The following is a 15,784-nucleotide window of genomic DNA, read 5'->3' on the forward strand; positions in this document are numbered from 1 at the left end:
CCCCTGATTTCATAGATGTTATTAAAACAAGGCATTCCAGGACCCCTGAGACTGATGAATCAAAGCCTTCTGTAGCATTGATGACAGAGATGCTTCAGTGAGGAAGCTAGTGTAAAAATAACTTTCGCTTCCTGCTGGTGCCACAGCTGGGTACTTAGGGGGAAGCCAGCTTTCAGCATGAATGGGCTGCTGTGGAATCCTATTTCTAGCTGTCAAAGCAGAAGGTTTAGCATCTTCTTCCAATATTCTGGTAACTCAAAGGAGGAAATCGAGATGATTTACTAAAGGATTACTTAGAGAGCAAAAAATTCAAAACAGGACACCAAACTGAGGTATAAAAAGGAATATTTTTTTAAAAATACAACTTTGAACACTACTGACATCTGATTTACAAAGTATTTTCCTGAAATACTCTTCATTGGCCTTGCTTACTTGGTACATTCTCTTCTTTTCAATCAAGACTCAAGGGAAGGCATGCTGATGTTATTATAAGCACTACCACCACCACAGAAGAAAAGACCACTTCTGCCTCAGGATATAAGCCCCCAGTCCTCATCTTTTCCCTTTCTTTCCCATCAAGCAGGACTTCTGACTGGTCCACGCACAATTGGACTTGTCCTCAGCACTCAGCACTCCAGGTGGAGCTGACCTATTTGCATGAAGCTTCACACACCCTAGCTCATTATTTATTCATTATCAAGAATTCTCTATAATACTCCTATCAATCGTTTGCAAACACTCAGCATGAAGTAAACAGAGTATTTACAGCAGTACATGGTTTACAATTCAACACACTGACAGTAAAAGAAAAGGGACCACCAGACGTTGTCAGAAGGCTGGAAGAGAAAGCATATTAAAATAAACTCCTTCTGCCAATGTGTATGTGTGTGTGTGTGTGTTTGTGTGAAGGTGAGCACACAGGTGTGTTTTAATACATAGAAAACATGCCCTCCTTTAAAAGCAAACTATTTACAAGGTGATTCTGAATACCACATACACATGCCAGTCATACTGGACACTTGCTTTCCGTGAATACATTGTGTTTTTCTTTTTTAATTTTGAAATAAACCTGTTATCTGATACATTAGAGAAAATAACTCTGAAACATTTGTCAACGTTTGGTTCACAGTAATTTTGCAAAAAGCCACAAACCATGCTTTGTCTTTTAAAAGGTGAACCTGGTCAAGCACCTTCTAGAAGACACTGATGCGTTATTCACTCACTGGCCTACTGGGAACTGGAAAGACAACGTCAGTTATGGAGTCGCTAGCACTCCTGTCATTCCTCTCACCAGTAGCAACATTAATGTAAAGAGAAGTTCTGAAACACAAATCACGTACAAATCATCAAAACATTTCAGTTAACAGTGTTTAAAAAATACCAAAGTCTACAACAGTAGTACAGACACTGAAAACACCCTAAATACGCATTAGCCTCAGGCCTTTTTAATACTAATAATAAAACAGACAACCAATTGACAGAAAGAGAGGAAGTTACAGCACTTGAGGTTTAAGTCGACTTCTTTATAGGGCCTGTAGCTCGAAGTGCTGTTCTAGGATCCTTATTTTAACTCAAAAGATATTCCAGGAATGAACTGACAAATTTAAAGCAATTTCCACTTGAAAAGCATTGAAAATACAAATCACTTTCTAAAAGCTTGTCCAACACACATGTATTTTCAGGATCCCAGGTTGTTAAGCAAAGGGATTCAGGTCAGTTTCAAGCCCTCAAAGCCACAGAATTTCCATCTCTTCTCCAGACTGGCTCCCACTCCAGTCATTTCCTGCTTGAAGGTGTGCTGGAGTCGGCTCATGAGACATTCCACATCACTGGTACAGATCTGTGGGAGAGAGAGGACATCTCCATTCAAAACCAGCCCCACCTTCCTAACCTGGCTTTCCCCCTAGTACTGCTTTAGAAAGCTGATGTGCACATGTGTGTGCTGGGTGTGGGGTTGACCCTCCCCTCCCTGTGCATGTGTGGCTGGTTGAATGGATTCCAGATGGAAGCCTTCTTCTGCTATGATCAGCTGAGTCCACTGAGCTTTCTTTTTGTTTCTGTATTTCATAACTGCTTTATTTAGATATAATTTATATACAGTAAATTCACCTACTTTATATGTACACATTGATGAATCTTAGTAAAGTCATACAAATTATGCAACTATCACCACAATTCAGTTTTAGAACATCCCACCAAAGTCCCTTTGTGTCACTTTGTGTTCCTTTGTGTCCTTACTCCCCAACTCAGACTCAGGTTTTTTCACTGTGGCTTTACATTCTGGGGGGAAATTTCATACATGTGCAATCGTACAATCTATAGCCTTTTGTGACTAGTTTCTTTCACTTAGAAGGATGTTTTTGAGATTGATCGCCACCGAGCTTTCTCTGGGAAAGAGCTGGTGTCAGTCGTGTGGAGAGCCTTGAGTCTGCAGCCAGCTGAAAGATGGCTTATCAGTGCTGGTGATGTTATGTTCAGGTCCACTGAAACTGCAAACCCTTTGGGGAGGGGAGGGAGGCAGAAATGGTTGCCACCAAAGCAGAAGTCTTCACACATGTCTTAGTTTTCAAAGGAAAAGTGACAGGAATAAATAGCTCTGTGTTCCCACTTCTCTCTCTCTCTCTCACACACACACATATCAATACAAAAACAAAAACAAATCTGTGGACCCTTAGGGCTTGCTTCATGTGGTCATCTTTATGTTAGCAGCAACTTTCCAACTGTGAACTTGGGCACTAGGACCTGACTGAAGAGCACGAGCGGATCTGCAAAGAAACCCCAAGTTGCTGCCACACTGAACATTCCTAAAGCTGGTAGGAGGGACCCCCAGATTCCACTGGTACCATTGCAGACTCGCTGCTCAGGAGGAACTGGCACTAGACTGGGAGTCAGATCATGCTTTGTCCCCAGTGCTAGTGGTAGGCTGTATCCAGTCAAGTGAAAGGAGAATACTGCAGAGTATCATGTAGAATTGAATCCTCACTGCAAAAAACATGAATCTATACTGTTTATAGAAATAGACATACAATATAGGTACAGCAGATGTATACAAAAGAGTCTGAATAAGATATGCCAAACCACCAATGATGGTTATCCTTGAGAGGTGGCATTGCGGGGAACTGTCCATTTGCCTTTACTCTAGTTTTATATTGCTTACATTTAAAAGATAACATGTTTGCATTATTTTTGCAATTAAAAAAAGATTGTTTTTACTGACACAGAGTTCAATTTCAAATCACTTCAACAGATCCCTTGTTCCTGGTGCTCACATTCCATCCCTCCTTTCACTGTCAAATGGGCCAGCCACTTAACTGCAGAATAGCATCTCTTCCCAGAGATAAATGACAGGGGAGTGCTAGCTAGAACTAAACAAATGCCACGAGGAGGATGAACCACCTTCTGGATTTCCATATGAGCCAGTGCCTCTGTTAAGAGGACATGTTCTTAAATGGCTTAACACTTTGGACAGCTGACTATCAGGAATCTGTATTCCAATGGCATTTGTCAAAAGGCCCAGAACCTGTGAAATAGTGAGTACAATCCATGAGCAGCTTTAACTGAATTCTGCTTCTGAAAAAAGATCGATCAGGACTTTATTTATTCTGAGGAGTCACATGCCCCCTCCTGCCTATATGAGGCATGCATCCTTGACTTTCTAGGTAACTGGCACTTACCCTTGCTCCCGAGGCTTTGTGAGTTCCCTACAGGTGGCATCCAGGGAAGAAACTGGTCCATGAGATCAGCTGTGAGCAAACATTCAGTCTGTATTACAGACTCATTGTTCCAACTTCTTGTGTCCCTGCCTGGACTGTGTCATTTTAGATAACGGCAGTGGTGATATCAACAGTCCGGGAGGTGGTTGGAGTAAGACTTCCAATTGAAAATTTAGATTTGCTAATGTCTAAAGGCCCAGGGCAGAAGTTTGATTGGTGAGAAATAATGCTTAATTAGGATCTGATATGTAAATTAAGAGAAAGGAAGAAAATTCTTCTAAGATGTATCTTGGAAGTAGGGTGGCCAGTTAATTTAGATTGGCCCAGGACTTCCCCAGTATCAGCACTGGAAGTCCCAAGTCCCAGGAAACCCCTCAGCCCCAGGCAAACAAGGACAGATGGCCGCCCTACTTGCAAGAGAGAAACTTGATGCTGAATCACAGTGAGAGAATAGGTGAAGGAATTTTCCTTACAGTGATTACTAGTGACTTATTTGTGCTTGAGAAGAGTGAGGCCACCTGTTCACAAAGAACCCTACATCGCATTGCATGCCCATCTCAGGACCCCACATACCTTATTATCAAGACGGTGCAAGTAGGAGCAGATATATTCAATGCTTGCTCCAAATGGGTGGACATGAAGGAATGTGGAGATAATTCCTATAAACACAATAGCATGGAGGTTACACTTGAGCGTTGTATTCGCTGAGATGCCATATGATAGTGGCTAGCAAGAGTCAGCTCATATGTACACCATATTACATATTAGGTACTCTTCTAAGTTTACATATATACACACACACACACACACACACACACACACACACAGATATACACTCATCACACACACACACACTCATTTAATCTTCACAACAACCCTGCAAGGTAGGTATTACCATTCCCCTTTCACAGATGAGGAGACATTGAGGCACAGAATGTTTAAGTAATGCCCTAAGTCACACAGCTGGTAAGTGGCAGGTATTTGAACCCAAACAGTTGCTCTCAACCACTCTGTGGACTACCTCTCACTACCCTATACCACCTGGAGAAAAACTGGCATTTGAGGAGTCACTCCCATCATTCCTGATGGCTAAATGCCATTTGAGTTCTACATTTTACAATGAATTTAAAATTTTACAATGAATTTTGATTGTGCTGGGTTTTTTGCAGTTCTTCTGCACTGTCTTACACTGGATTTTAGCCTCTTATGCATTTAATCACGTCTTGCTGTTGTAGCAAAAGTACAAATCATGTACTTTGCCTGATTAAACTTGTGCTTCTCACAAGAGAATCTGTTGATTGTATTTGGGTTTTATCCTGTGAGTAGCTCTGTAAAGAAAAGACAAACATTTGATTCACTCAGGTGATGACTAGCATTCTGCTTGTCCTCAGAGACCTGAATCTCTTCCAGTATCAGAATTCTTATAGCAATTTACAGCCTCCAGGAATGTGCATGACTGCTACTCAGCATAACTCTGGGGTGATTGGCAGCTACATAGATTGCCTCGATTATTTTGGCCATTAGGTTAATTGTGCTAATATTACTTTCTCTGGCAACAGGTAGAATATAAATTGTTCAAAAGTCTACTATTTTTTTCTTTTTTTTTTAAAAAAAATTCATCTCCTTTCATAAAATCTTAGGTTTATCACATGGATTCAGAATTGAGCTTACTGAAAACTGGCAAGAAATAAAAGCTAACTTCAGTTTGGTTTATAAAACTACAACTTGTCTATCCCTTTAAGCAATTGACAAAGCATATTACAAGTTTAAATAGTAGGTTGAAGTGCAAATAAGTTCTTTGCAAAAATCCTCCAAATATTAGATGGCAAGTGGGTGGGTTGGAGGATCCAGAAAGAATTGATGGTAGGATTCGAAACTCTACTCAAAATGGATACTATTGCTTATAACACTACTTTCCTCTTAAATGACTTAGTAAATTGAATTTCCAAACACTGACTCAAGCTGAGAAACTTAAATTCTGAAGAATACAGTCCATGCTCAAAGGAATTCTAGATGCTATGACCAAGAAAGGCTGTCAAATGCCAAGAAATAACTCCAGAGGTTTCAAAACATGAAGTAGTTTTTGTGGCTTCACACCCAAATAGCCAATTTAAAAAAAATAGATCTTCCTTTCGGCCAGCTCAAGACTTCTTTCTTTAAAAATACAAAGCAAAACATGAAACACTTATCTTAAGAATCTATGTTTCTTAAAAAAAAAAAAGAATCTATGTTTCTAGAACTATCCATTTTCAGAGGCTTCCTCCTACCCATGGCTCTCCTCTGACAGGTCTCCCTGTTGCCATGCCAATTTGTTAAAGAACTTTGAGTTGGAAAACGGAAAAAAGTTGTCACTCTTCTTGAAGACATACTGGCAGATCCCCTGTGCATCTTTATTATCATATCAAAGTGTTAGATCTGAATATAATATCCATTACTGAAGGAGGCAGATATATCTTCAAAATATGCAGAAGCTAATTAGTGTGGAGAACTTTCGAGATTGGGGTGGGACTACTGTGCGGCTCAGATTCCTAGAAGGCAGCTGGGATTATCTGCTGAGGCCCAAGATCAGCCCTTTTAAAATGACTGAAGATTTTCAGACCTCCATCTGCCACTGTTTTCCAAACAGAATGTAAAGTCAACAAGCATTTGTGAATAGTGCCATTAAATGCAAAATGGTTCTCATTCATTGAGGGCTTGCTATGGGCTGGACACTGTGTTAAGTGATTTAGATGAATTGTTGTATTTAATACCTATAGCTGCTTTGAGATAGCTAATATTATTCCCATTTTGAAGATGGAGGAACTGAAGCTCAGTGATGGAAATGGAGAGGTCAAGACAGGAAGCCAGTTCTGTCTGATTCCTTAACCACTTATGCTATCTTGTCTCTGTCAATCAATTTCTATGTAGTGAGAGCAATTCTAGCATTTATCTTATCAGAGCCTATCAGTGTTCAAACATCCCACAGACAGCCTCCTGGGTTGCCTGCCAGTAACCTGGGAAGATTTAAGAGGCTCATCTGGGGAAGCTTTCTGCCAAACAATGTCTGCACTGCCCCTTGAGAGGGAGTGAGAGGGCTCACCTAACTTTTAAAAATCTACCACGTGTTTCTCTAGCAGACCCCCTCTTAGCATAGTGTTTATACTGACACACTTAATGTGGCAGTGGCCACCAGGAGCTTGAAGAGGGCTGGGAGATGCTGTTACCATTTTGACTGAAATCTGTACTTGTCCTTATCCTGTCATCTTCAGGACTCTGGGTTCTTGCACTGGCATGCCTCATGAATGCTTGGCGTATGCTCACTCATCCTAGGTTACTGCTTTCCCCCACTCCACTGCACTTTATACGTTGAATGTGTTCACTTCCTTACCCACTAGCAGGGCTTCGCGTTCAGATTTGACAGGACAGCTGTTCAGAGTCTTCTCCAGAGGGTAATCACTATCCTGGCTTGATGCACACAGTCTAGAGGCACAGCTTTCCTGTGGGAATAATATGTCTCCTAGGTCAGTGCACCTTGTATGGTAACAGTGCGTGCGTGCGTACTAAGTCACTTCAGTTGTGTCCAACTCTTTGTAACCCTATGGACCATAGCCCGCCAGGCTCCTCTGTCCACGGGATTCTCCAGGCAAGAATACTGGAGTGGGTTGCCATCTCCTCCTCCAGAGGATCTTCCCAACCCAACCCAGGTCTCCTGCATTGACAGGTGGATTCTTTACCACTGAGCCACCAGGGAAGCCCCATATGGTAACAGACTTGGTTCCAATTATACAACAGGGAACTTCTTAACAGTACCTCAAAAGCAACACTGTGCAATTTTTATTATTGAATGGAAGAGAAAATAGCATAAACTATAAAAGCATCACTTATAATCCAAAGCTTACTTATAAGGCTTCAAAACACACACACAAATTTAGACATATATCTTCACTAGTTTTTTTTCCTTCTGCCTTCATCATTCTTGACTTGGGAACCAGACCAAGTTTGGTAATCTTGGAAACCCTACCCAGCATTAAGTGTCTGTGAGATGCCAGGAACTGGCAGCTAAGTTTTATTTCCATTCAACAGGTGAGGAAAGTGAGGCTCAGATAAATTAGGTAACTTGCCTAAGATCGCATTGCTAGAAAATGATAGAGCCAGGATTTCATCCCAGGCCACCCAATGTGAAAAGGACCATTCTTTTTTATTTTAGGTTCCACACTCTGCTAAAGGTCAGTCCCATATTTGAATGGAGAATCTACAATAGCTGATCCACTCATGGGTAATCAACCGTTGCCTCTTGAACTGAAAATTAGAGTCTTTATTGACTATCAGCTTTCTTTCTCTCTCTCTTCTCTCTGATAAGGGCATCATCAGTTAGGATATTCATGACTTTAAAGCAAGAAATGACTGCTGCCAAAACTATCAGTAATCAGTGGCCTTCCTTGTTGAAAGTTTTCTCTTTCTGAGCACAGTGGATATATTTCACAAGAGGGCACGGGTGAAATCCATGACCAACAACCAAACTGAAAAAGTTTCCAGACCTCTCTTGGATCTTTCTTTCTCTCTTTGGGTACTGAGAACATCTTTTCTGTATTATGACTGTGAAGGAAGAGTCTTCAGAAGAAGGAATGAAAGAAATCCCTGCTTCAGTATCACTGCTATTGTAAAAGAGAGTGCCAGGGAAATGGCCCGCAAGGGGAGTGGATCATGGTTGACTCAAATGTTTTGTCACTTCTTTCCTTCCACAAGCTCTCAGCAGGGACAGGCTTCCTTCTTTTTTTCCTTTAAAGATGCATTCAAAGCTTTGAGGATGCTGTCCCTGAATGAAACTAATGGTCTTTGCTGCAAGACATGTTGTTTTGTGGATTTAGAGGCTTCCAGGCTGTAGTCAGAAGGGAAATCTTTCTTGATGACCTACTCAATCTTTGGCCTTTAGAATCTAATCTGGTCAGTAACCATCATGCCAAGTTTGATTTAAACTGCTGGCTCACTTCTAAGCCACAGGCTATACATCTGCTTCTAACCCCCTTAAAACATTACATGATCCAGTAAGACATTTCTTAAGTGTGAGAGTTTAACAGATTGGGGTTGATTTAAGATATGAAGACATTCTGAGAAGTTTTAGCTATCTTGAATCAAAATGCAGCCTGACTGAAACCTGACTTCAATTTTATTACAGCTGGCATTTAAAAAATTAGAAGGTATATTGAAGGCCTGCTTATCACCTTGCATTTTACTACCAGATTCAAAGAGCTAGTTCTTTCTGCAGGAAGACAGATATAAGTCACATTGTTATATTGCAAAACACTGACGATAACTCACACTGTGGTTTACTGTCAAGAAACCCAAACAAAAAGAAAAAAGATCCCTCCTCACCAAAACTTATTGCTTTCCTTTCAACCTGAAATTATTTTTCCAGTCTAATGTGATGGTACTTTGCTTTCTAACCTAATTGTGTCAGTTTGAAATATGTGGTCACAAATCAGCTTCCCAGAGAAGATCAGTTTATAATGAACTCTCATGACTTTCTCTGAAGGAAGCCTCTCTTAAAATAACAGGGCAAAAACATATTCTGACTCACATGTTTCTCATTATCAGTTGCATCTCTCCTTCTGTCCTCTTTAGCTGCCACTCCATGGGTTCCCTGGTGGCTCAGAGGTTAAAGCGTCTGCCTGCAATGCAGGAGACCCAGGTTTGCTCCCTGGGTCAGGAAGAGTCCCTGGAGAAGAAATTGGCAACCCACTCCAGTATTCTCGCCTGAAGAATCCCATGATGGAGGAGCCTGGTAGGCTACAGTCCACAGGGTTGCAAAGAGTTGGACACGACTGAGCGACTTCACTTTCTTTCATGGTATATGCAGTTTCAAAATGGGAAACACTTAGACTTAGTTCTAAAACTGCAAGATTCGTCTGTACCATTTGACCCTTCGCTTCTTTAAATGAAATACTTTACAAAGCAGAGAGCTGATTACACTTGATGTCCTCAAGTCAATTAGTGATGTCAATCCTGAAGAGTGATTTTAAGCTTAATGTCATTAGTGTAACCCCCTGTTTATCTATAGCCTTCTGGCTACACAACACATTCCATTTTATGCAAGAAGTAAAACGGAGCTAAGTAGAAGCTCTGGGACATTTTAGAAGCTCTGCTTGTATGAGGCAAGTCCTGCTAAATAGAGCAGCTTTGGCACTTTTCAATTAAATGCTTGATAAATGAATTTGTCTGGAATTATGCTGGTTTCTTTAATAGCACCCACAAAACGGGAAAGTGAGTTGGTTTTATGAAGTGGAAGAATTAAAAGCATATTGCAAATGGCCTCTGGAAAACACTTTCCATCATTTGTTTCAACTACATCAAGGTTGCCAGTTCTTAATGGCACTCCAGGGGAGTCAGTAGGCTCACAAACACACCCAGGGCCTGTATGCATTGTATCTTTCTGAGCTGAGCACAGAAGAGAAAGGGCACAAGTTCTTGTGGAACTGCAGAGCTGTGGAATTGATTTCTGGTTCTTGGTCTAAGCTTCTAATCTTCTCTTCCTTCTGAGACATTAAAGTCAGGCAGCTCTGGTCAATGGGCCTTTCTTTTGAGAATAACTTCACTTGGTTCAGGCATAAGGAGGTTAGAGAGGTGTGACACAGAGATGCCACCAGTTGACTTTATACACCTTAAACAGACTGGACACCTGATGCATGGTTGTGATACATTAATTCATCCAGAAATTTAGTAGACTTTCTCTGAGGTCCTCGTTGGCAGTTCTTATGGCTGCAGACTCTCATTAGGCAGAATCCCATTTTGTCTTCCCTGTTACTATTATCTAGCTTTAGCATAATGTGTCTCCTTGTTTGCTTTCCAAGTCCCCCCCCCGCCACTCCCACCCCCCACTTCTGGTTTTGGCCATTTCAACCTACAGCAGCTCATTATTATACTAGATGGAGTGTCTGCAAAGAAATGTCAATGTTCAATGTTCTAGTTGTACTTGAGTTTCTTCATTTAATGAAATGCTTAATTAAAAGTATTTTGTGTCACACGGACTTTGACTGAAGGAAGCAGTGATGAGGTATATACTCTGATTGTTTCCAAGAAGAAAGACTGAGGAATATTATGGATGGACGGACATTTTATTCATTGAAAAGTACACTTTCCTGAACCTTCAGAACTGCCAAGGACTCATATCTAAATGCTGATCTCTTGATTCAGGAATTAGCCTGGAGAGGAGGCTTTTAATCTCCATTCAACCAAAGATTTCGCATTTGACACCTTTTGGGAGGAACTTCCAGGGTATTTTCATTGTCACTGAAAAGCAGGAAAGGAACAAGGCAAAAGGAACACTTAGGATTCATGTACCTTTTCTTTGAGATTTTCCAGCATTTTTTCCACCTGTAACTTGTCATCTTTGATTTTTTCCAGTTCAGCTTCTTTCCTTTTGTATTCCTCTTGGACTTTTAGTAGATGCTACAAGAAAGACCAAAGATAATCAAGTCCTAAGAAGCCACACTTCACTCAAAAACCCTGGCTGAAGTTAGATATTAGGCAGGCCTGCCTCACTTTCCCCCAGCACACACACTCATTTCTTCATGCAAAGATACTAAAGGGAAAATCAAGACACTTTTCACTTGAAATTATTTTATCTGACTCTTATAAGTCTTTTGGATTTGTTCATATTTTAGAAACACTCTGAGAAACTAATTGGTCTAATCACTTAATTTTCCTATTCCAGCCAGATGTAAGGCTGCTGTTGTTGTTGAGTTGTTAAGTCGTGTTTGACTCTGTGACCACATGGACTGTAGCCCGCCAGCCTCCTCTGTCCATGATATTTCCCAGGCAAGAATACTGGAGTGGTTTGCCATTTCCTTCTCCTGGGAATTTTCCTGACTGAGGGACTAAACCTGGGGGATTCTTTATCCCTGAATCACCAAGGAAGTGATGTAAGTGTAGGGTGCAGTTAATACTATGTGGATAATATCTTGATTTTAGCATAGAACAGAGCTTAATGTTGTAAAGCATTCTTGCAAATTGCCATTTTCCTAGCCAAGCTCAATTTCTGTGAGGAAAGTAGTAAAGAATCCAATTTCACAAATGTTAGTTCCCTTATCAGTAGGCAAGGAACTGGATTCATCATTAATGATTATTACAAATTCTATGTATTTAGTATCTAACATGTGCCAAGTATTAGGCAAAGGGTTTCACATGCATGATCTCATTTAAGCCTCACAATAATCCTATGATACATAAGCCTGAAGATTAGAGAGGTTTAGTGGTTTGCCTAAGGCTATTCAGATAGTCAGTGCCAGAGCTGGAATTTCAGTTCAGGGGGAGTCAACCCCACAGCCAGTGTTCCTAACCAACATATTAGACTATACATCCATTGGGGATAAGATGGCAGAAATTTTACCATGGTTTACACGGCTACTTTCCAATAAAAGGTAATCAAAATAAATAAAATTAATTTTTCAGGAGGTAGAGACCTAACTGTCTCAGTGAGGTTTTTGAAGCGATGGAATGAAAACAAAAAAGTTCATTAGTTTTCAACTGAACCGCTCCATTCTTAGGTTGGAGTGGTTTCAAAATCAAGGAAAGAGGGGAAAACCACAATGGGAAAATGTTTTGCTTTTCAGAGGCTTGCAAAAGACCATTGAGAAGGATAAAAGACACAGTACAATGAACATTGTCAAAATTCTTTGATGTCTAGCTGAGGAGATGTATTTTGTTGGTGGAAAGATCTCTGATGTAACTTACATATTCTAATTAAACTCCATGGTGACAGTAAAAGGAAGGTAACCATTACTTCACACATTTTGTTAATAGGAAACGTGAAATATTAATGTGATCTTGCTTGTCACATAGGAAGACAACGATAGCAGAAGTAATAGGAACATGGGGCTCTTAGTGCCAGAAGAGACTCCATGTTCACAATTTGTGATTTCTAACCATCAATAAGCTTCACCCTAGATAATTCTGAGGCACACAACTAAAAAATTATTGCACAATTTAAGTTGTAAGGAAAATGGCTAGTAGTCTGGCAATACAGAAGAGGATAGTACCCTTACTGAGAAGTAGTACTCCTTTGCTATAATGGGAACAGATGCTGTATCTTTAAATAGTAGGCTTGTTGGGGTGATAACCATGTAAAACTTCTAGACATTGAGCATCTATTACACAGTGTTGTTTTTGAATGCAATTACAGTTGGATGCACTTATTTACTTTACTTTTTACACTTGGGATAATGTGCAGGTAAACTCATTCACACAAACAACTGTGAAAACAAAACAAAAGCAAATTGGTATTATGTACCCAAAAGCACTGATACTTACAAGTCTATAACATCCTTCCTTCCACCCAAATCAAGAGTAGGATTCCGGTCATTTCTTCTAAAAGACCGTATTATTTAGCATTGTATCAACTAGATACTTATTCACCAGTACTTTTGCTTATCTAAGTAATTAAGGTTCTTCATAATGACCTTGAGACTCTGTTCAAATCCTAAAGTATATTTGGTAGCATAAAGAAAAGATTAGGTTATGCTCAGTGTAGTTTTATTGCTAAGTATGTTTTACTGAACACACAATCTTTGGAAACTGGTGATCCATTGTTTTCTCTGTATTTACCAAAGATTACATGAACTACAATATGTAATCCCTTCCTCAGCCATGCCAGAAAACAGAATATCAAGAAGAAGAGGTTCACTATCCTATTTGCTTCTGGGGGCCCTTTTACAGGTGAGGAGCTGATTACTACCTTCCAAAAAGCTCAGAAAACCAAAATGCCTTTACCTGTTGCATTCCTTGCAGGGCTTGCTGCAGGAGTTTCAGCTGCTGTTCCTTGTTTGGGTCATCTTCTCTGTGGGCTTTGCCTTGTTCTTGCTTGAGCAGTTCCACCTCATTCCGGTAGGCATCTAGCTGCCAACGGAGGCTGTCATTTTCTTCTTTCAGAGCTTCTGCCTGTGATACTAAAGCTAAACAATCAATATAAAGTAGGAAAAACCATATATCCAGGTTCTGTTGTGGTGCACCTTAGCCCCATGAAGACTTGGTGTTTTAAACTGACATGTATGAAAAGTCTCTCAATGAGAAACTCTAGGTCTGAGTTGGCTATCATAGCAAGAGATGGATACAAAAGCACAAAGACATATTTGTAAACGAACACAGAATTCCAACACACAAAAGTCCCCATCACGTTTCAATTCCTCTCTCTAAACATCACTAAAGTATTTCTAGGTAACATCAGTTACTTTTACTTGAAATGCAGCAAATGATGAGTCTTTAATAATAAAATAGAAGGCTAATTGTCTTGAACTGATGACTGTCCACTCAATAATTTTGCTTACAGTTGTTTTTTTTTTTTTTAAATGCAGCTTTTTAATGCAGTTTCCTCTGGTCCTATAGAGGAAAGGTAAATGTAAAACTTAAGACACAAGACTTGCTGGGGAATTCCCTGGTGGTCCAATGGTTAGGACTCTGTGCTTTCATTGCTGAGGGCCCAGATTTGATCCCTGGTTAGGGAACTGAGATCCTACAAGCCATGTGGTGAGGCATTAAAAAAAAAGACTTCCAGTTTATGGTCTAGCATGTAAGGAGCTTAGAAGTCACTATTCCATCCTAACAACAAGTAAAAAGCTGAACTAACTGAAAAAAATCAACAACTCTTCTTTGATACAACAGAGAAATGAAGCAACAATGCAAACTCATACACCTCCAACTGGAAAGACAACAGGTGAATACAGAGGATCACAACTTACCAGACCAGAAAGCCATCAGCAGATGTCACAGGAAACAGTGACAAGGTAGGAAAACCTAAACTATACTTGGCAATTTGCTGGAGGCTCAGTGTAGACAAGTCTGAGAGTTAAAAAGTCCAGGGAGACCCAGTCATAGCTTGGTTCCTACGCTTTTGTGAGTCTCATGTACAGAAGCTCCACCTGGTCCTCAGAGTGAACACTGGAGAAAAATTCCTATGTGCTTCCAGCAGGGCAGGGGAGAAAGAAACCCTTTTGAAATATGCCAGAGTATCATGTTCTTCTGTAAAAGAATTGCCTTCAGAAGAAATTATTTTACCAGAACCTAATCTACTGGAGTAGTACTAGAGCCTAACCAACCCGGGGAACCAATCAGCTCCAGCTCCCTCTAGCCATTCTGTCCCACCTAAGTGAGGAGAAAAAACTGAGGACCACTTATGAAGTTCAGAGGTACAGGCTCACTAAAAGACTGAGACCTAATCATAGGACTATAAAATGATTCTCTTCTCACCACAACTTACCACCATACCAAAAAAGTCCTATTTAACAGAGCTCCTTTCACCTAGTACATCATGTCCAGATTTCAGCAAAATTTACAAAGCATACTAAAAAGTAAAAAACATAGTTTGCAGAGACTGAGCAAGGATCAGAAACAGTCAGATATGGCAGAAATGTTGGAGTTATCAGAGTAGGGATTTAAAACAACTATTACTGGTAATTTCCTGATGGTCTAGTGGTTAGGACTCCATGCTTTCAATAAATTCTTCAATTGAGTCTGTGAGGGCCCAGCTTCAATCCTTAGTTGGAGAACTAAGATCCTACAAGCCACAAGGTGTGGCCAAAAAAGAAAATAAAACAACTATTATTAACATGCTACAGGTTTTAATACAAGAAGTAGACAACATGGAAGAATAGATGGATATTGTATGCAGAGAGATGGAAATTGAAAGAATCAAATAGAAATGCTAGAGATTAAACACATGAACAGAAATGAAAAGTCCCCTTAATGGACTTACTAAGTAAATTGAGCATGACTGGGGAAAGAATTTTTGAGTTGGAAGAGTTGACAATAGAAACATCCTAAACTGAAACACAAAAAGAAAAAAAAAAATCAACCCCCCCAAAGAAAAGAAAATGTAAGAATTGTAAGACAACTACAAAAGATGTATACATAATGAGAATGTCAGGAGAAAAAAGAGAAACAGAAGCAATATGTAAAAGAATAATGACTGAGACTATGTCTAAATTAATACTAGATACAAAACCACAGATCCAGGAAGTTCAGAGAGCATCAAGTAGGATAAATGCCAAAACACGTAACACTTAAATTTCAGAAAATTAAAGAGAAAAAACAATCTTGAAAGA

The 15,784-nt window shown here is 40.0% G+C and overlaps 1 protein-coding gene across 3 annotated transcripts in view; it reads right to left on the bottom strand.

Annotated features, from left to right (window-relative positions):
• Positions 1 to 328: 328 nt before the first annotated feature.
• The window catches only part of ENOX2 (ecto-NOX disulfide-thiol exchanger 2), a 188,727-nt gene continuing 173,271 nt past the window's right edge, over positions 329 to 15,784 (bottom strand). Inside the window, exons 11-16 of one of the 3 annotated variants that reach the window (XM_040265252.1) lie at positions 13,458 to 13,639; positions 11,031 to 11,138; positions 7,081 to 7,189; positions 4,287 to 4,372; positions 3,675 to 3,743; positions 329 to 1,840 (exon numbers count right to left, since the gene is read on the bottom strand). In XM_040265252.1, the coding sequence (XP_040121186.1) occupies positions 3,702 to 3,743; positions 4,287 to 4,372; positions 7,081 to 7,189; positions 11,031 to 11,138; positions 13,458 to 13,639 (527 nt within the window). In that variant the 3' untranslated portion in view covers positions 329 to 1,840; positions 3,675 to 3,701. The remainder of the gene's footprint in view (positions 1,841 to 3,674; positions 3,744 to 4,286; positions 4,373 to 7,080; positions 7,190 to 11,030; positions 11,139 to 13,457; positions 13,640 to 15,784) is intronic. The other 2 variants (XM_040265251.1, XM_040265250.1) reach the window with 2 other exon arrangements.

This window comes from Oryx dammah, unplaced genomic scaffold, assembly GCF_014754425.2.
Source record: "Oryx dammah isolate SB20612 unplaced genomic scaffold, SCBI_Odam_1.1 HiC_scaffold_23, whole genome shotgun sequence".
NCBI lineage: Eukaryota > Metazoa > Chordata > Mammalia > Artiodactyla > Bovidae > Oryx > Oryx dammah.